The following is an 18,386-nucleotide window of genomic DNA, read 5'->3' on the forward strand; positions in this document are numbered from 1 at the left end:
TGATTTTTTAATAGCATTGAACACAGCATCCAGCAGCTGCAAGCGGAGCAATAACCTGTCTTGGACCTTCGCAGCAGTGTAAACTAGCCGTGCAGGCGCTAATTCTAGAGACGTACCTATAAGCAAAACAGCAGGAAGACAGACGACATCGGTAGGCTTGAAAACCCAGGTACCACCGCAGGGGAATGCCTCCCCGCAATGCTGCGCAAGCCGCGGCGCCTGCCGCTGCTATGGCTATGGAACGGCCACGTCGCGGGAAAGCCAACTACGCCGCGCCCACCAAATTAAAGGAGGCGTCCAGCAGCAGCAGCGATAGCGACAGCGACAGCGAGGTCGAGGTAATAGAGGACAAGCAGGCCAGGTGCGCTCGGCCACCTGCAGCGGGAAAGGCCGCGGCCGCCCCGGCGACGCGGGGGCGTGGCCGTGGAGCTGCAGCAGCGAGCACACGTGGGCGAGGGGCTGCGGCTGGTGGGCGCGGCAGAGGCCAGCAAGTTGCGCCACAGGAGGCTGAGGACGTGGAAGCGTCGGAGTGCGAGGAGGATAACGAGGGCGAGGACGAGAGCAACGAGCAGGAGGAGGAGGAGGAGGGTGAGGAGGAGGAGGAGGAGGCGGAGGAGGAGGAGGAGGAGCCCAAGGACAAGGCGGTTGCTGCGCAGCGCGAACGGAGAGCCGCGGCGGCGACGGCCGCCATGGCCGCACGCGGCCGCGGCAGTGGCCGAGGCGCCGCGGCTGCCGCGTCGCGGCCCACTCGCGGGCGCAGGGGCGCGGCAGCCGCGGCTAACAACAGCTCTGATGACAGCTCTGACGATGAGGATGGCGGTGAGGACTCGGAAGAGGAGGAGGAGGGCTCTAGCTCGGGAGAGGAAGAGGAACAGGAGCAGGCAGCTGCGCCGGCCGCCGCACGGCGGGGCCGTGGCCGCGGCGCCGCAGGCGCCGCTGCCGCTGCCGGCGCCGCCGCAGGCGGCGGTGGCCGGAAAAGGGCTGCGCCTCTTGTAGCGCCGACGGCGGCGGAGAGTCGTAAGCGGCTGTTTGACCTGTTGGAGAGGCGCATTGGCGGCGCCACGGCGGGCGGCGGGCACGGCGCGGGTTGCGGCGAGGGCGGCTCGGGCGGCGGCGCGGCGCGGCTGCAGTATGTGGACGTGCCTGCCAAGAACCCCGCCAAGAAGGCCAAGCTCTTGGAGGACCTCAAGTGGGTGGAGGGGCGGGGTTGCGGGGCGGGGCCGGGCGTGTGAACTTTGGGGAGCGCTACTGGGGAATGCATCTGGAGTGTTACCCTGGGGTTTGGTGGTGGCTTGCTGGACCTGGATGTGGTAGGGAGTGAGCATCGGAGAGCGTGTTGCCCGCGGCGTGGTGGTGTGGACTGCAGCTATAAGTTTGCAATGTGAGTGAAGCTACCTGCTTGCTTCCTTGTTTCTCTCCTCACGCGTGTCGCTATCCATGCCCCGCCCCTGTGCCCCTCTCCACACTCCCACAGGAAGCAGTTCGATGAGTGGCACAGCCGCATGCGGTGAGGCGACTTGGAGGAGGAGGGTGGTTGTTACTCTGTCACCGTGTACACACACGGCACTGCGGGGTTGTTTAGTGGCGCGGGGCCGTCTTTTGCCCTTCCAGTCAGCCTGCTTGCCCACTGCAAATTTACATAGCCTCCCGCATCCCACGCTGGTCGCCCCATGCCTCACTTCCCCATCCTTCTCAGCCTGCCCTTCTCTCTCGCGCGCTTACACACCCACCCACCCACCCGCACCCACAGTCTTTGCGCTTCTTTCCTTGTGCTCTGCAACCCCCCCCCCCCCCCACACACACACACGCACACAGCTCCAACTTCTCGGTGCTGCTGTACGGCTTCGGCTCAAAGCGCGCACTGCTGGACGACTTCGCAAGGCGGCTAGCGGGGCCGCTCAACAGGTGGAGGGCTTAGAGAGTTGGTGTGGGAGTGGGGAAGTGGCGGCCGGGCGCCCGGACCTGTCTGTGGGTGTGGCTTTGAGTCGTAATTTCTCTCCAAGGTGCCGTCCATTGAGGGCTTCGAACGGCCTTTCGCATCCCCCACATGCGGAATCCAGCCGCAATACTGTGATGCTCCGCTGATACCCTAGTCCGTTTAACCGCGCTCGTTGATGTCCGCTAATAACCTTCTCCAACACATACCGTGCCCCACAGGGGTGACGCGGCAGTGCTGGTCTACTACGGCTACAACCCCCGCTGCACCGCTAAGGACGTCGTCACCGGCGTCGCCTCGGCCCTGCTGCAACGCAGCTTCCGACACCTCACCTCAGGGGCCGGCGCAGCCGCCGCCGCCGCCGCCGCCTCAAGCGCCGCCGCAGGCGCGGCGGGCGCCGCCGCGCCTGCGCCCGCGGGGGGTGGCGGCGGTGTACTGGGTGCGCTGCGTGGTCTGGTGGAGGAGGTCCGGCGGGAGGCGGCGGACCGACACGTGTTCGTGGTGATCCACAACCTGGACGGCCCCGGTGAGGGAAGGGGAGGGGGTCGCATCCACCATGCCTATGAAAGCTAAACGGAGTGCAGGGGGGAGGTGCCAGTAAATCGTGGCCGGGCGGGGCAGGGCGGCGCGGGGTGGGGCGGGGCGGGGTGGGCCGCGCCTGACTGCTGCTCTGACCGCACGACACCCACGGCACACACGCTCACAGGCCTTCGCGGGGACGTGTCGCTGCTGAGCGCGCTGGCGTCGTGCCCGCAGGTGCGGACGGGGCTGCTAGCTAGCTAGCTGGCTAGCGTGTGCGCGGTTGTATGCGTGCGTCTGCTGCCGGGTCCTCCGCCCAGTGCATCCTGGTCCCTCGTCCATCGGCGGTCTGGATAGACTCAACACACCCATCCAGCCACAACCACCGCCCATCGCTACTACCCCTTCACCCTCCTTTGCATCCGCCTCCTCCTGTCCCCCCCCCCCTCCAATAACCTTCTCTTCTGTTGTCACGCCTCCTCCCCCCAGCGAGCTTCGCTTGGTTTGGCTCCGTTTAGTCTGTTACCCCCACCCCACCCCTCCCCCCCTTCTGCAGGTGCACCTGGTGGCCAGTGTGGACCACGCCATGTCGCCGCTGTTGTGGGACTCGGCGGACGCGGCGCGCTTCAGGTGGGGGGGCGGGACAGGCGCGGGACAGGCGCGGGAGCGGCGCTTTGCCTACCTTACCTGCCGGCAATCACCTCCACCGCCATCACCGCTGCGGGCCTCCACACCGCCAACAGCGCGCGCACACACACACATACACACACTGTCCTACGCGTAATGTTTTCCTTGTGCTCTTAAACACACACACACACACACACACATACGCACACACGCGCACACACGCACGCACATCCGCTTGGCGTTTGGGCGGGTCTTCTTCTTTTTGTCTTGACGCTGATGTGCTGTCCCAACACGCGCTGCAGGTGGCAGTACATCAACGCCACCACCTTCCAGCCCTACATCGCCGAGACCGCCGGGGCGCAGTCGGTACTCATGGGTGAGCGCGACTTTGGAGCTTAGAGCGAGTGCGAGTGCATTGCAGGGACATGAGGAGAGGATGGGAGGGGCCGGAGGTCTTGCACCTCCACCACCGCTTGAACCATCTTTGTGTTCTTATGTCCACGGGAAAAGACCCTGTACACTCATTGCCCGACCTGACCAACTGCTGGATGCGCCCGCGGGGTTCGTCCCTTGTCAATCCCTCGCTCACTCACTCACTCACCCACTCGCACGCCCACTCACTCGTACATGCTGTACACCGCAGGCGCCTTCAAGTCGGGTGTGGTGACGGCGGGTGCGGGCACTGTGCTGCGCAGCCTGGTGCTGGGGGCGCAGGTGGGTGCGGGCCGGGCGGCGGTGGGGCACGGGCCGGAGTGGGAAGAAGCGGGAAGCAGGAACACAACTAGGAACACAACTAGGAACGGGCGAGTCACCCCCTTTTCCACTTTCTGCCATGCTCCCTCCCTCCTCCCATCCCTCGACCACATTAACCCACCAAACCTCCTCACTCACTCCTCACTCCCTCCCCTCCTCCCCTCCTCCCTCTCCTCCCCTCCTCACTCACTCCTCTCTCCCTCCTCTCTCCCCCTCCCTCCTCCCTCCCTCCCTCCGCCGCGCAGGAGGTGTTCAAGGTGTTGGCCGAGTACCTGCTGGAGGACGACCAGTGCGAGGGAGTGGCCTTCGCACACCTGTACCGGTGAGAGTCTCCGCGCGTGTGTGTATATGTGTGTGTATATGTGTGTGTGCGTGCGTGTGTGTGTGTGTGTGTGTGTGTGTATGTGGAATCCGCCCGCATAGCGTAACCCCCCACCCCGCCCCACCCCACCATCACCTCTCTCACCCCCACCTCCCCCACCTCCGCGTCTACTACCCCAGCATGTGCCGCGAGCGCTTCCTGGTGCGGGACGAGCGCGTGCTGCGTCAGCACCTGGTGGAGTTCGTGGACCACCAGCTGGTGAGGCGGGGGGCGGGTGGTAGGAGGGGTCGGGCGGGGGGGAGCAGCGCAGGGTGTGTATGTGTGTGTGTGTGTGTGTCATTGGGTGCTGCCGGGTTCAGGCACGGCTGGTTTGGTGTGGTCGAAACGTCCACAGACTGTGTGATTGCTCCCGGGGCACACCGCCTTCAGCACCCCATGCCTGCCTGCACCACACCCTGCCTGCCCCGCGCCCCCCCCCCTCCTGCCCCAGGTGCGCTACAGGTCCGCCACCGACAACAGCGGCGAGCTGCTGTCCATCCCCATGGAGCGCCCCGACCTGCAGGCGGTGCTGGACGACCTGGCGGCGGCGCGCGCCGAGTAGTAGCGGCGGAGAGTGGTCGCCTGGTCGGGTGGGGTGGCAGGCGGCGGCCTTGATCTGAGCGATGCCGTTGGCGGCTGCGGGCGGCGCTGCGGCTGCGGCTGGGCAAGCTGGGGAAACATGCCCGCTGGGTGGTCGCGGGAAGAACGACACCGGGTTAGCTGGTGTATCTGAGCGTGAGGGGTAACAAAGGAAAGCAGGAGGCATGAACGGCACGCGGCAGGATGCGCGGCGCAGTCGTGCGTGACGTCTGTAGCAGCCGTCGCAGCAGGGCTTGCAGAGGTGTGACTGAGTGGAGGTGTGTGTGTGTGTGTGTGTGTGTGTGTGTGTGAATATTGCATGTGGCGTGAGTGCTGATGCCTTGTGAGCGGGACAGGAAGGGCGCTGCTTGCCGTCACGCGACCCGCCCCTTGCACTGGCTGGATGTTGCGCACTTGCGCTCCACTGATGCTGGATGGAATGGCATGGAAATGGGTCGACTTGTACATGCCGGCAAACATGCAAAGACACACCTTTCGCATAGCTGCTAGGTGCCAGCGGTGTCACGAAATTTCAGCGCGTGTGTTTCTGTCTTACCACCGCCGTGTCGCTAGGCTCTCCACTGCGCCGTAGTGCGGACCGTGCGCACCGTACCAGAGGGCCTTCGCTACCATGCGTGCTGCCGCCACGCAACCGACGTACCGTCATACCGATCATCGATCACCAGGCAGCTACCTCCCACATCCGAGGCCATTCCTGCAGCTCATCCCTGCACGCCGTACTTCCTCCCCCAAGCCCTCCGCAGCGCCCTCTCGTTCATTCCAGTGAACCGCCTACACACCAACAACTCTCCTCACCAGCCTCTTCACAGGCATGCGCAACCGCTAAAGCTCATCAACTACAACCTCCGTTTGGCCGCAGGCCCCGCTGCGCCGCCGCCCCCCACCCCCAGCCGCACGCCACCATCTCTCTCGTCACCACTGACACACACCGCCTCCTCCCGGCCCCGCTTCTGACCCACGCCCGCAGCCGGCTGTGGCACAGCCACCGCCGGCAGCACTGGCACCGCCATGACGCCGCCGGCTACACCGCCCCGCTGCACCCCGGCCGCGCCGAGCCCTCCGCCGCCACCAGCACCGCCGCCAGCACCGCCGTCTGCACCGCCTGGCAGCATGGACGGCGCGGGCGAGGGCTGCCGTGCAAAGAAGCTCTCAATGGGCCGCGTCCTGCCCACCGCCCCCGGCGTGCCCGGCGCCCCCGCCCCCGCCGACGCCCGACGCGACGACGAGCCCGACCCGCTCCGTGCCAGTCCGCCAGCCGCGCCGCCGCCCCGGCCCCCGCCGCCTTTGGCGCCGCCGGCAGCCGCCGCCGGCCCCGGCGCCGGCCCTGAGGCGCCGCCGCTGGCTGCCCGCGCCGCGGCGAAGGGCTGCTGCACGAAGTCGTCCTCGTCGTCCTGATGGTGCTGAGGGGCCGGGTGGCCGGCGGCTCCGAGGAAGCCGTCCAGCTGCTGCTGCTGCTGCTGCTGCTGATGGTGGTGGTGGTGGTGGTGGCCTTCGCCGCTGGCGCCGCCGGGACCGGCGCCCTGCAGCCCCAGGCCGCACAGCTCGCGTGTGGCGTCCACCTGTTTGCGCACGGCGTGAGCAGCACAGTTGCGCGGCACAGCAAAAATCCTTGATCATGTGTACGCGTGTACTAGCGGCCATGCATCGCGCGGCACAACAGTGTGTATGTGTACGTGTGCGGCTGGGCCTGCAAGCGGCAGTGCAGGTGATGGCAATGGCGCCTGTCCGCAATCGCGCACTCTCAACGCCGACGCCGTCAGTGGCGCGCGTCATGGCCCCGCCAATGCCGCCCCCACCGCGGCGCCCCGCTGCCGCCTGCTGGGGGCCCACCTTGATGTAGGCGCCACTGCCGTCCAGAGCCTTGCCCACACTGCCTAGCTTGGACTGCGGGGAGGAGGAAAGAGGAGGGGGCGGGCAGGGGGAGGGGCAGGTAGAGCGGAGGATTGTAAATACCAGCCCAAGGGAAGGCAGTAGTTTATTCGAATCCCAAAGAAACCAAGACCCAAGGGGCTAGCGCTCTCTGGAAGGCCCGTTGCTATAGAGGAAGAGGGCGCGCATCACGTAGGGTCGCACCCGCTCTGGGGCACACCTCCCCGGCTCCAGGCCCACTCCAACCCCCCAACCCCGCCCCGGCCAGGCCCACACCTGCCCAGGCCCGCTCCTGCCCTACCTGCAGGCAGTCCCACATGATCTCATCCACCGAGCCGCGCACGAGCAGGTAGTGGATGTTGACGGAGGTGGCGGCCTGGCCGATGCGGTGGCAGCGGTCCTCCGCCTGCTGGATGTCGCCGGGGATCCAGGACAGCTCTGGGGGGGCACATTTGTGTGAGTGAGGGGGGGGGCACGTAGGAGGGCACGTAGGGGCGGCGGAGCGTGCCAGGCCAGGGGCAGGGTTAATCCAGGATGGTGAGAGGATCAGGTGAAGGGCAGGCGTTGTTGTGTGAAAGAGCTAGATAACGTGGAAGGGAGGAGTGCCAGGACCCGACAGGACCCGCCAACGTATATGCCCTCATCTTGTATCCAATATTACGGAGGTGGCGTGTGCCTCTCTCCGCCCTGCCCCTGTCTGGCATCCGACAACAAGCCCTTCCGCCCGCCTGCCGCCAGCCCGCCAGCCCGCCAGGCAGCCAGTCCGCCAATCCGCTATGCAGCCAGGCCTCGAGGCCGCAAGGCCCCGGCGGCGCTGTTCCTCACCGCTGAACACCACCAGGCTGGAGCGGGTGAAGGTGAGGCCCACGCCCGCCGCCTTGATGCTCAGCAGCGCAACCTGCGGGCAGGGGAGGGGGGAGCGGGTGGGAGCGGGATAGGAGTGGGAGTGGAGAGTGGGGAGTGGGAGACGTGGCTGGCCGGCAGTACAGAGGCGTCTGCTTGTTGGGGTCCGAGGCTCCCTTGCGGCGACATCGCACCCTACCATCACAATCACGGCACCCCACCATCACGGCACCCCACCCCCACCATGACGGCACCCCCACAACCAGCACACGCACACCTTGACGTCCTCCTCCTCCTGGAACTTCTGAGTCAGCCTGTTGCGGTCCTCGCCGGGCGTGTCGCCGTCGATGCGGATGTACTTGAAGCGGAGCTTCTTGACCTGAGGGAAGTGAGGCGAGGCGAGGTGAGGTGAGATGGACTTGAGGGGAGCACGTGGCGGCAACGGGTGCAAGGCAAGGCGCGCTGGCGGTGGCGCCTTTGCGGTTGTGCTCGGTGGTCCGTCACCGCCCCACAACCCCTTCCCCACGCACCGCGCAACTGCGGCCCGCCACACACATGTAACACATACACGTACACATATACACACAAACACACGCGCGCACCTTCTCCTCCACTGTGTTCAACAGCTCCTTGTGGTGGGCTGCACGGCGGTGCAGGGTGCCGGCAGCAGCAGGGGGGCACCGTGTCAAACTGACCGACGTGTCACAACAGCCCATTACCCCTAAGGCATCCAGCCACGTGCCGCCTCCAAGCTGACGGCGTGCCACCCGGCTCTGCCTCTCTTGCACCCCACCCCCTATCCCCCACCCCATCCCAACCCTCCCTTCCACCCCTTGGGTTCAGTTTACTTTGGGCTGGTACCTACAACCCCACCCTCCACCCTCCCCTCACCCTCCCCTCACCGAACAGCAGGAACTTGGGCGGGTCCTCCCCCTCCAGCAGGTCCTCGCAGTACTCCGCCACCGCCGCGCCCTTGAGCTTGGCGTTCTGGCGCCACAGCTGCATGATCTCGTTCTGCTGCTCGCGCTGGGCGCCTGCAGGTGTGGCGGATGTGGCGGTGTGGCGGTGTGGGTGCATGTGCAATGTTGTGTGGTGCCTTGGTGTTGTCAACGCTGTACATGTGGTAAGCAGATGCAACAGGTAGGGAACGCAAGTATACCCACAAAACGAAGAAAAAAGACACACCCGCCAGCGCGCCGGCAGCGCCCGCGCCTCCTCCAGCTCCTCCTCCTCCTCCTCCGCTGTTCATCATGGCAGTCACCACCTGCTTCAGCCCCGCCAGTCGGGCGCTGGAGGCAGCCACCGCGCGGGCCTGCTTGTCAGGCAGCCGGATGAAGATCTGCAATTGGGGGGGGGCGGGGCGTGGCGGGTGGAGGTGAGGCAGGAGGAGGCGACAGGTGCCCTGAGCTGACCCGAGCTGACAGGTGGCAGGTGGATGGCATTGGAACGCTGTGGCCCAGCTCCTAGCCCCCCCCTGCAAAAAGCCATACATTGCTGCCGGGCGCACGCGCACCCACCCACCCCCGCGACCCACCCCCCCTCCCTGCCTACCTGTTGTCGGCGCTTGGGCGGCAGGTGTTTGAGCACCTCGCTCTTGAGGCGGCGGATCATGACGCCGGTGCCCAGAAGCAGCCGGTTCAGCTCCGCCTCGTTGCGCGAGCCAATGAACTTGTTGAACCTGGCGGAAGGAAGATATGATAAACAGTGTGGGTGGCGTGTGCGAGCTGACGTGCGGGTGTGTGAGAGCTGACGTGTGGCAGTCAACGGGCGGAGGGAAGCCCTCCAGCTCATCGGTCACACGGTACGGTAGCGCGGACCGGGTTGTGAGCACGTGGCCCGACGTGGAGCCGCCTGGACTCAGTCCTCAGCAGCGCGTGTCTGCACAGGCCAGCAGGCCCTGCAGCCCGTGCCTGCAGCCCCTGTACGGCTTTCCTGCTGGCTCTTGCCTGTCCGGTCCTGTCCAGTCACTCACTTGTCCTGGCGGGCGTATCGCGCCCCGAAGTCCTTCTGGTGGATCTTGGCCTTGGGCACCAGCGCCTGAGGCCACACAGGAAGGGCGCACGTGGCGGGCGTGCTTGGCTTACTTGCGGTTGCGGTTGCGCTGTGTGAGTGTATGTGGTTGCGGTTGCGGTATGTGTATGTATGTGCAAACAACCACCCCGAAGCCCGCCCTGTGTGTGCGTGTGTGTGTGTGCGCACCACGCAGCACCTCCGTGGAGGAGTGGATCAGCGAGGAGGACACGAAAGGCATGGACGGAACACACTCCGCCTGGCAGCTTGGCAGCCGACGTGACAGCCACAGACCGGCGCCCACAGTCAACCAAGGGACACACACACACACACACACACACAGACTACACACAGACTACACACACACACACACGTGTGTGTCTTCACTCACGACCAGCAGTGCCATGATCTCCATGGGCTTGTTGGCTGCGGGCGTGCCGGTCAGCAGCACGGCGCGCTTGGCGGACTGCACGATGGGCATCACCATCTTGGTGCGCTGGGCGGACATGCTCTGAGATGGGGGTTGGGGGGCGGGAGGCGGCGGCAGGGAAAAGCGGGGCGCGTCAGGAAGACATGCAGACGTCTGGCTGCGCGTGGGGTACGGCGGGGGGTCCCAGTATGCGGCACGCAGACACAGGTGTGTCCGCGGGGTGCGGTAGCCAGTCAGTCACCACCCTGCAAGCCCGCTACCGGTGGGCCTCTCGCAAGCGGATCGAGGGCGCACTACCCAATCCACGGCTCCCGCCGCAGCCTCACACCCGCAACCCCAAACCCACACCCCCACCCCCGCTCGCCTTGATGTAGTGCGCCTCGTCCAGCACCACCATGCGTGGCTTGAGCGCCTCGAAGGGCTCGGGCGTGCGGCTGACCGTGTCGTACGACACCACGAACACACGCACAGCGGACCGATCCATCTTGTAGCCCTCCACCTGGGGTTGGGGGGGGGACGGCCGTGTGCGCGCAGCCAGCCGGAAAGAGGTAGCAGCATTGGTGGCTGCCACAGTGGGCCCGACTCATGGCAGGGCGCGCAGCAAGGCACGGCGTCAAGGAGGGTCAGTAGAGGCGCGGAGAAGCAAGGAGCCAGAGTAGTAGAGGTGCGCCCACGTACGGTACGCACCAGCGGTATGTCTTCCTTGCCGCTGATGACGCACACCTCCTTGTCCGTGAGCTTGAGCCACTGCGGCGGTGGGCGCAAGGCAGAGGGGGGGGGGGTTGGGGGCACGGGTGGGTGCAGTGTGAGAACCAAGTACGATTCTCTGCGTCGCATGCCTGAGGGCCTGTGTGAGGACCGTGCGCCACAGGGCTCGTGCGCCGGATTTGACGGCAGCGCTCGCGCAAAAACGAAGAGCTGTGCCAACTTGACTTATTCTGATGCTCCACGTCCGAGCCCGCCTACCCACCTCCCCACCCACACAGCCAGCCAGCCACCTACACGCCGCACCCAGCCAGCCAGCCCGCCACGCACGCACCATGTACAGCGCGTCCGCCCACGTCTCCCTCAGCGACTTGGGCGTCACCACCAGCACGGGCACGTCCTCGCCGTAGTAGGCCTTGATCAGGCAGCAGGCCTGTGGGGGCGGGTGGGAGTGTGTGTGAAGGTGGGTGAAGGTGTGTGGGTGTGGGTGGGTGAAGGTGTGTGGGTGTGGGTGTGTGAAGGTGTGTAGGTGTGTGGAGAGGGGGGGGTTGGGGGGCGTTGGGGGCGTGCGGCAGAGGAGGACAGAAGGCACCGTACATGAGTGCGTGTGTGTGCTGCTGACGGGCTCACAGGCACGGCGCGGCCCCCGGCAGCCGCCTCGCTCATGCCTCCTCCTCACCTGCACGGTCTTGCCCAGCCCCATCTCATCGCCAATGAGCACTCGGCCGCCGTGCCGCAGCCCGTGCCTGCAGGGGCGGGCGCGGGGGTGGGGGCGGGGCCGGGGCGCCGCGCACGGCGTCAGCCGAGAAGCCCCTGCCAAACAACCACTCCCTAAGCTAAAGAAGGGCCTCAAGGGGTGGTAAACACCCCTGCGCCCCGCAGCTTCCTCATCTCCGCCTTTCCACCACCCAATCCCCCTCCCCACGCACATGCACACACACACACACACACACACACACACACACACACGCGACCACACACACCTGACTCCGTCCCGCTGGAAGGGCATCATGCGGCTGTCCAGGCTGTTGGGCCCCTCCTCGGGGAAGCGCAGCAGCTTGTCGTACAGCCGCTCGTCACTCACACGGCCGGCGGCCTCCTCCAGCATGCGCAGCACAAACGCGGGAGGGCCCAGCTCCTGCCGGGTTCACATACACGTGTTTGTGGCTCGAAGCAAAGCATGCACATGCCGGGTCGTTTTGCTGTCGGCAAAGTAAGCACCGATCCTGCCATCACACACATTCGCCTTCCTACGTGACTTACACATGCAGAATGAAGCGGCACGAGTGAACGGAGCCAGCTCGCACCGCCTTGCGACCTATGTCCCCCCCCCTTCCCTGCTGTGCGCGCCCACACCTGGTTGAGGGTGATGTCGACGCCGCGGTGCCGCAGGCGGCCGTCCGCGAGCGAGGCCATGACGTGCTTATACATGCTGACGGGAAAGACCCACTGCTGCTCTGCCTTGTCCCACTCGCCATGCATGGTGGCGAACACCGCCTCCAGCTGCTTGTGGTACCCCACCTGCAGCACCGGCACCAGCACCAGCACCAGCAGCACCCAAACGCATTCGGTTGTGAGATCGTGGGTTTGTGAGATCGTGAGGTTGTGAGATCGTGGGACGACGGACGCCCGGTTGGATCGCTCTACGTGCGGTTGGATCGCTCTACGTGCGGTTGGATCGCTCTACGTGCGCCCCTGCACCAGGCAGGCAGGCAGGGCCGCAGCCCGCCGCGGCGGCAGCGGGCGCACAGCCGCACACACCTGGGGGTGTCCGGGGCCCCGAACCTTTGCATGCCGACATCGATTTCCCCACTACCCCCACTACTCCCGCTAACCCCCACTACCCCCACCTTGAGCGCGAAGCGGCCCCTGTCCTCCAGCCGCAGGAAGGCGCTGTACGACACACGAGCCGGCCGCGCGCCGGGCGCCGCCTGAGGCCCCGGCCCTGGCCCTGGTCCCAGCCCCGGCCCTGGCCCTGGCCCCGGCCCGGGTTGCTGCTGTTGTTGCTGTTGTTGCTGGTGCGGCAGCGGGGGCGGTAACGGCCCTGCTCCGGGCTGCTGCTGCTGCTGCTGCTGCTGCTGGTGGTGCTGTTGTTGTTGCTGCTGTTGCCGTTGGCCTGCGAGCGGGTGCGGGTGCGGGTGCGCTGGGCCGCCGTTGGGCAGCGGTGGACCCGCCGGGTGGGCGGGCCCCGGCACTGCCTCCGCGGCCGCTGGCCCGCCCGCCTGCTGGGGTGGGCCGCTTGGCCCCGCGTGAGGACCCTGGTGGTACTGCGGATGTGCGTACTGCGCAAACGGGTTCCCGCCTGCAACCGAGCCCGCGCCCGCACCCATGCCTGCGCCTTGTTGAGCCGGGGGCCGGTGCTGCGGCTGCGGCGGCTGCGGCGGCCCCGCAGGCGGGTGCGGCTGCTGGCCTTGGAGTGGGTGCGGGTGCTGCTGTTGCGGAGGTTGTGCCAGTGGCTGTGGCTGCTGCTGGTGGGGGTGGCTTGTGGCCCCGGGCGGACAGGCTAGCGGCCCCTGAGGCTGACCAGCCCCAGCCTGTTGCGGCATGGGCCCAGCTGGCATGGGCCACTGCGGCTGCTGCTGTGGAGCCGGGTACTGCTGGTGGTGGTGTTGCGGCTGTTGCGGCTGGTGGCTCTGTGGGTGCGGCGGGTGCGTAGGATGCTGCAGTGGCGGCTGCTGCTGCTGCTGCTGCTGCAGCGGGTGCTGGTGTTGCTGGTACATCTGTGGCGGCGGGTACTGCTGGGGTGGCAGAGGCGGCCCCTGCGGACCTCCGTGGCTGTGGGGTTGGCCGTGCGGCCACACCCCCGGCCCTGCCGGCCCCGGCCCTGCTCCTTGCCAGCTGCCTTGCTGGTGTAGGTGCTGTGGATGCTGTGGGTGTGGGTGCACATGTTGCGGGTTCTGATGCCATTGCTGCTGTGCCCCTTGCTGCGGTTGTTGCTGCGGCTGGTGACTTTGGTCGGGGTGTTGCTGGTGGGCTTGGTAGGGCGGCCCGAGCTGCTGGTGTTGGTGCGACTCATGTGGCCGCGGTAGCACTACCGTGTGCGTGCCTTGGTGTGGATGCGCGGCCTTACCCGGCCACGTGGCGCCCGGAGGCGCCGGGTACGGCGCGACATTGCCGTTGTGGGCCTGCAGCGGCAGGGTTCCCGCCGGTTGGGCGTGCGGCTGTTGCGGCAGCGGTGGCGGCCTCAGGTGCGCCTGCGCGGGCTGTGGCTTCTGCGCACCATTGCCACCGCCGCCATAGCCTGAGGGTCCACTCGGTGGGCCGGCTCCACGTGCTGCTGTAGCTAGCGGCCCGGCGGGCGGCGCGACCGCCTAGGCAGCAACCAAGAGCAAGAACGAGGGGAGGTTGCCATGTGCCCCAGCCAGGCGCATACATATCTAGGTACGTTCGAGTGACATTTCACGTGTGTTGCACAAGCTGACGCTGTTCCAGCCACTGCTACGCCCCAAATACCATGCAGGCATCACCTGGTGCCGCGCCACGAGCGAGTCGACATCGACCGCGCTGAAGAAATCATCATCGTCGTCCAGTTTTCTTAACGAGCTGGAAACAAACCCGCCCAGGTAGCACGGCCCGCAAGCTCGCAAGGCCCGAAATGAAGTTGTGTCCACAGCTTAAGCAAAGGAAGGTCGCTCAAGCGAGTAGATATGTGAACATTATACAGTAAAATATTTTCGGACTATGAAACATGAAGCGGAGACGCAGCTCTGACTCTGAGCTGTTTTCGTTTAAGTGAGTTGCTGCAAGCTCTTGTCCATTGCAGCAGTACTGAGTGCACACATTCTCGGCAACTGGTGATGCGCCTTTGGACGCGTCCGAAGTTTGTCGCTTCACGATCCGGCATGGATCCACAAGGGGTGGTGCGGCCACGCTGAGACGGCGCACGGCTATAATACTGTATACGCCAAGGGCCCCATCATTCATGCAACGGGTGGTGAGTGCTTCTACAGATTAGATGCAAGGGGACACTCCTGGGATGGCGTGAATGTGACGCCGGAGGGTGCAGGGGCGTGGTCCTGCGCAAGGAGGGGCAAAAACACACCCGGGATGAACGCGCGCCAAAGTAATGGCACTTACTGATCTATGATATGCACCCGCTTTAAAGTCATACTTACGTGGAGGGAAGCTTCAAACTCTGCCAAGCTGAAGTCGCTTCAAGTTCTAGAAACACCTCGATCCGTGCGAATTGCAGCCTTCTGCTCTCGTAATATCTAATACAGGAGTACATTGTAAACAAATAGCACATCACATTAACTTACATCTATAGCAGCTTACCGAAAGCGCCATACGCGCCGCACGATGGCCAAGTTCGACGAGAAGGATCCGCGATGGCTCGTGCAGGACATGGGAGAAAGCGGTCGTAATGTGAACAACTGGTAGGTTCTTCTGACCTCCTTGAAGAGGGCGTGGAGGGATGCCCAGCAGGGTGGATGGAACGCGGATGGATAATACCTGGGCAACAGTCGGCACGGACTTAGCAGAGACGGGCAGGAGACATGAAGGGTGCTACGCAATGGCGCGGTCGTGGGATCACAAGCGGCAAGGGGGCTAGCTCTACAGACTCTTCCGCACGTAATCGCCCCGCACCACACACACACACGTACACACACACGTACACACACACACACACACACACACACACACACACAACACACGTTCTGACGCAGCCGCATCCTGTTTTCCACGCACGCACAGGCACTGGACGGAGCGGGACTGTACGGAATGGGTGAGTCCGTGATCGGGAGGCGCATGGCAGTATGACTACAGGCGCGTGCAACCCAGCGCGCAACACCGATTGCCGCCTTCTCGTCACCCAAACCCCCGCGATACCAGCCCCGGCCGTCACTGCTATCCCCAACAAGCCTCGCCCATCCCTCAAGCCCTGCCCTCCCACTGAGCCTTCCGCCCCTTCCGCCCCATTTCGCCCCCTTCCGCCCCCGCCTCCCCTCCCTCTCATCTCCTCTTTCCCCCCACTCCGCAGTCCAAGCAGCGCCTGGGCGAGCTGCTGTCCGGCATTCAGCTGACCGCGGCGCCCGCCGCCACCCGCACCGTGAAGCTGGAGTCCATGACCGGTGACGCCTTCCTCAACACACGCAAGGTGGGGAGGCTGAGGCCTGAGGCTGCTGTCGTCGCCCCCAGCAGGTGTTGGGGTGGAAGAAAGAGGAAGAGGGGAGGTACCAAGTGGGTGCTTCGGGAGGAGGCTCGAGGCTAAGCAGGACCGGATGGCAGGTGGCAGATTAGTGCGGGGCCAAGGAAAGAGCTGGCAGGCGTGCGGTGCCAAGGTGCCCTGTTGCCGCCACGAAGGTTGCGTGGCAGGGTGTCAGAACAGGCAAAAATGGTGGCCGTGTGTGTATGACCGGGGCGACGGAGGAGGTGGCCAACGCCCGACGCAACTTAAAACACCCCTGCTTACCCCCCACCCACAAGCACAAACACCCATCCACAACAAACAAACCTCACCCAAACAGAACAAGTTGATCCCCAGCTACGACCTAGAGGTCCGTGTGTCGTGGGCCGGCGAGCTGACGGACGGCGACGGCAAGGTGGTGGGCGGCGCCACTGGCAAGCTGCACCTGCCACACATCGGAGGTGCGGGCGGGCGGCGGCGGCGGGTGCAGGAGGAGGGTGGGAAGGCGGCGGGCCGGGGCAGTGGAGGGTCTGGCGATGGGCGGGCAAGGGACATATGAGGAACGGGGAGGGAGATGTGTGACGATGCACGGGGCTGGTGTGTGTCGCCATGCGTGTGGCCGTGCGGCAGGTGTGGCACAGCAGACGTCTCCGAGGTGCCCACACAACAGTGCCTCCGTCTGATCTAAGGTCCTCCGCTCCTTTGTACCCGCATCTCACGCCTGCAGATGACAACCACGATGAGGACCCCGAGATCCGCATCGTCACCGACACCAACTCATCGGGTAGGCATTGTGTCGGTCGGGTAGGGCCTTTGTCGCGCTCTCAACATCTGCCCATAATGCCCCCCCCCAAACCCTCTCTGCTCCTTCTCCCTACTCTGTCGTCGCTCCTACCTGACAAACACAACCGACAACAACTCAACACAGACGCGGAGCGGCTTAAGCAGGCCATCCACTCGGCCGGCAAGAAGCCGGTGCTGGAGGCGGTGCACAGGTTTGTGGCGGAGCTGCGCGCCGGCGGCCCCGCGCTGGCGGAGGCCGAGGCGGAGGCGGCGGCCGGCGGCGCGGGGGCGGATGGCGGCAAGCCCAAGTTAAGCAGCGCCGCGGAGGTGGAGCGGGAAAAGGCGGCCAAGGCGGCGAAGGAGAAGGCGGAGAAGGAGAAGTCCAAGGGCGGCGGCAAGAGCATTTCCATCACCGCCAAGTTTCACTGCCGGCCGCAGGACATCTTCGAGTGCTTCACGGTGAGTGGTGGGGCTTGCGCGCGTTGGGGCTCTCAGGAGGCAGGGGTTACGGGCGGGCATGGGGCCGTGCGAGCGCCGCGCACAATTGCAGGGTTGCAGCGGTCGTGCACGGCGTTGGCAACCGGCGCAGCGCCACTGCTCAAGCACACGCAACGTAACCGACGAACTGATGTTGCCACAACCATCACCGTAACCACACCGCATTGTTTGTGTCCCGGCATGCGCTTGCGCTTTCCGTCCCACGCAGGTTCAGGGCCGTGTGTGCGCCTTCACGCAGAGCCCCGCGGTGGTGCAGCCGGCCCCCGGCGGCTCCTTCTCCTGGTACGGCGGCAGCATCAGCGGCTCCTTCACGGAGCTGGCGGCGCCCGGCCGCATCGCCATGACCTGGCGCTTCAACACCTGGCCCGAGGACTGCGCCTCCAAGGTGCGGGGGTCGGGGGGGGGAGGGCGGGAGGTTGTGCAGGGGTGGAGGGGCGGAGGGGTCGGAGGGTAGGGACACACTGTGGTGGTGTGGTGGACATGCCCTCGGGGGAGGGGTCCAGGTGTGCTGGTACCGGATGCATGTGTCCGGGTGACGTCAGCCTGCGCAGGGAGGAAGGCGGCCGGGGCCGCCTGCCACACAAACCACGCTGACGAACACACATACAACATACTGCATACGCGCGCGTGGCGTGTACTGCTGGGCTGATGCTGCCGTACACGCGTGTCAAATAACCAAACCCTGCAGGTGGTGATCGACATCACGGAGCCGGAGCCGGGCAACACGGTGGTCAAGATCAGGCAGACCGAGGTGCCGCCCGCCGACAAGTTCGGGCACGAGGACACGGCGGAGTTCACGGAGCGCGGCTGGCACAGCCAGGTGCTGGACCGCATACGGCACGTGTTCGGGTACGGCGCGTAGAGGTGTAGGTAGGGTGCACGGCCATGGTGGACTGGTGGTGGACTGGTGGTGGAGGAGGTGACGTGATAGTGGTGGCATGGCGATGGTGGCCATGGCGTGGTGGTTGGTGGCAATGGCGTGGCGGTGATTGCTTGGTCGAATATCGTGTGGGGCTGGATTGGAAGGCTTTGAGGGCAGGTGTTGTGGCAAGGGGCGCGCTTTGGTAGCAGGGCAGACGTGCGGCCGGGTGGGGCGAGGTGAGAGGCTGGCGAACTGCATCAGCGAGCCCAACGGAAAGGACCTAGCGAGTTCGTGAGAGGACTTGAAGCTGAGTTGTCAGACAAGTCGAGAGCGACTGAGCGAGTTAGCTCGTTGGCTGGGTCCACGGGTTCGAACATGTTCCGAATGCGCACGCCCAGCGCGTTGTGCGTGTGCACTGTGCAAGTCTACATGCCGCTGGCCTCGTAAACCAGTCCTGTGATC

At 65.5% G+C, this 18,386-nt stretch overlaps 3 protein-coding genes across 3 annotated transcripts; 2 read left to right on the plus strand and 1 right to left on the minus strand.

Annotated features, from left to right (window-relative positions):
• The first annotated feature begins 4 nt into the window (after positions 1 to 4).
• Positions 5 to 5,226, plus strand: CHLRE_03g199400v5 (uncharacterized protein). The gene is made up of 11 exons (XM_043061315.1): positions 5 to 1,189; positions 1,475 to 1,507; positions 1,816 to 1,905; positions 2,158 to 2,462; positions 2,643 to 2,692; positions 3,012 to 3,085; positions 3,385 to 3,458; positions 3,726 to 3,796; positions 4,081 to 4,157; positions 4,337 to 4,415; positions 4,648 to 5,226. The coding sequence occupies exons 1-11, from the start codon at positions 186 to 188 to the stop codon at positions 4,756 to 4,758; spliced, it is 1,968 nt and encodes a 655-aa protein (XP_042926595.1). The 5' UTR covers positions 5 to 185; the 3' UTR covers positions 4,759 to 5,226.
• Positions 5,227 to 5,228: 2 nt separating this feature from the next.
• CHLRE_03g199350v5 (uncharacterized protein) lies at positions 5,229 to 14,464 on the minus strand. Its single transcript, XM_043061314.1, has 19 exons — positions 14,121 to 14,464; positions 12,504 to 13,964; positions 12,010 to 12,174; positions 11,637 to 11,791; positions 11,333 to 11,399; positions 10,988 to 11,086; positions 10,636 to 10,695; positions 10,313 to 10,447; positions 9,910 to 10,029; positions 9,481 to 9,545; positions 9,060 to 9,186; positions 8,694 to 8,847; positions 8,411 to 8,542; positions 8,111 to 8,148; positions 7,786 to 7,887; positions 7,491 to 7,563; positions 6,967 to 7,103; positions 6,627 to 6,680; positions 5,229 to 6,355 (listed from the first exon to the last, which is right to left on the minus strand). Exons 2-19 carry the CDS (start codon positions 13,371 to 13,373, stop codon positions 5,633 to 5,635), a joined length of 3,276 nt encoding a protein of 1,091 aa, XP_042926596.1. The 5' UTR covers positions 13,374 to 13,964; positions 14,121 to 14,464; the 3' UTR covers positions 5,229 to 5,632.
• Positions 14,465 to 14,774: 310 nt separating this feature from the next.
• Positions 14,775 to 18,385, plus strand: CHLRE_03g199300v5 (uncharacterized protein). Its single transcript, XM_043061312.1, has 8 exons — positions 14,775 to 15,029; positions 15,349 to 15,379; positions 15,635 to 15,751; positions 16,122 to 16,242; positions 16,509 to 16,565; positions 16,710 to 17,023; positions 17,271 to 17,447; positions 17,751 to 18,385. The coding sequence occupies exons 1-8, from the start codon at positions 14,953 to 14,955 to the stop codon at positions 17,922 to 17,924; spliced, it is 1,068 nt and encodes a 355-aa protein (XP_042926597.1). The 5' UTR covers positions 14,775 to 14,952; the 3' UTR covers positions 17,925 to 18,385.
• The last annotated feature ends 1 nt before the right edge of the window (position 18,386 follows it).

This window comes from Chlamydomonas reinhardtii, chromosome 3 (genome assembly GCF_000002595.2).
Source record: "Chlamydomonas reinhardtii strain CC-503 cw92 mt+ chromosome 3, whole genome shotgun sequence".
Taxonomy (NCBI): Eukaryota; Viridiplantae; Chlorophyta; class Chlorophyceae; order Chlamydomonadales; family Chlamydomonadaceae; genus Chlamydomonas; species Chlamydomonas reinhardtii.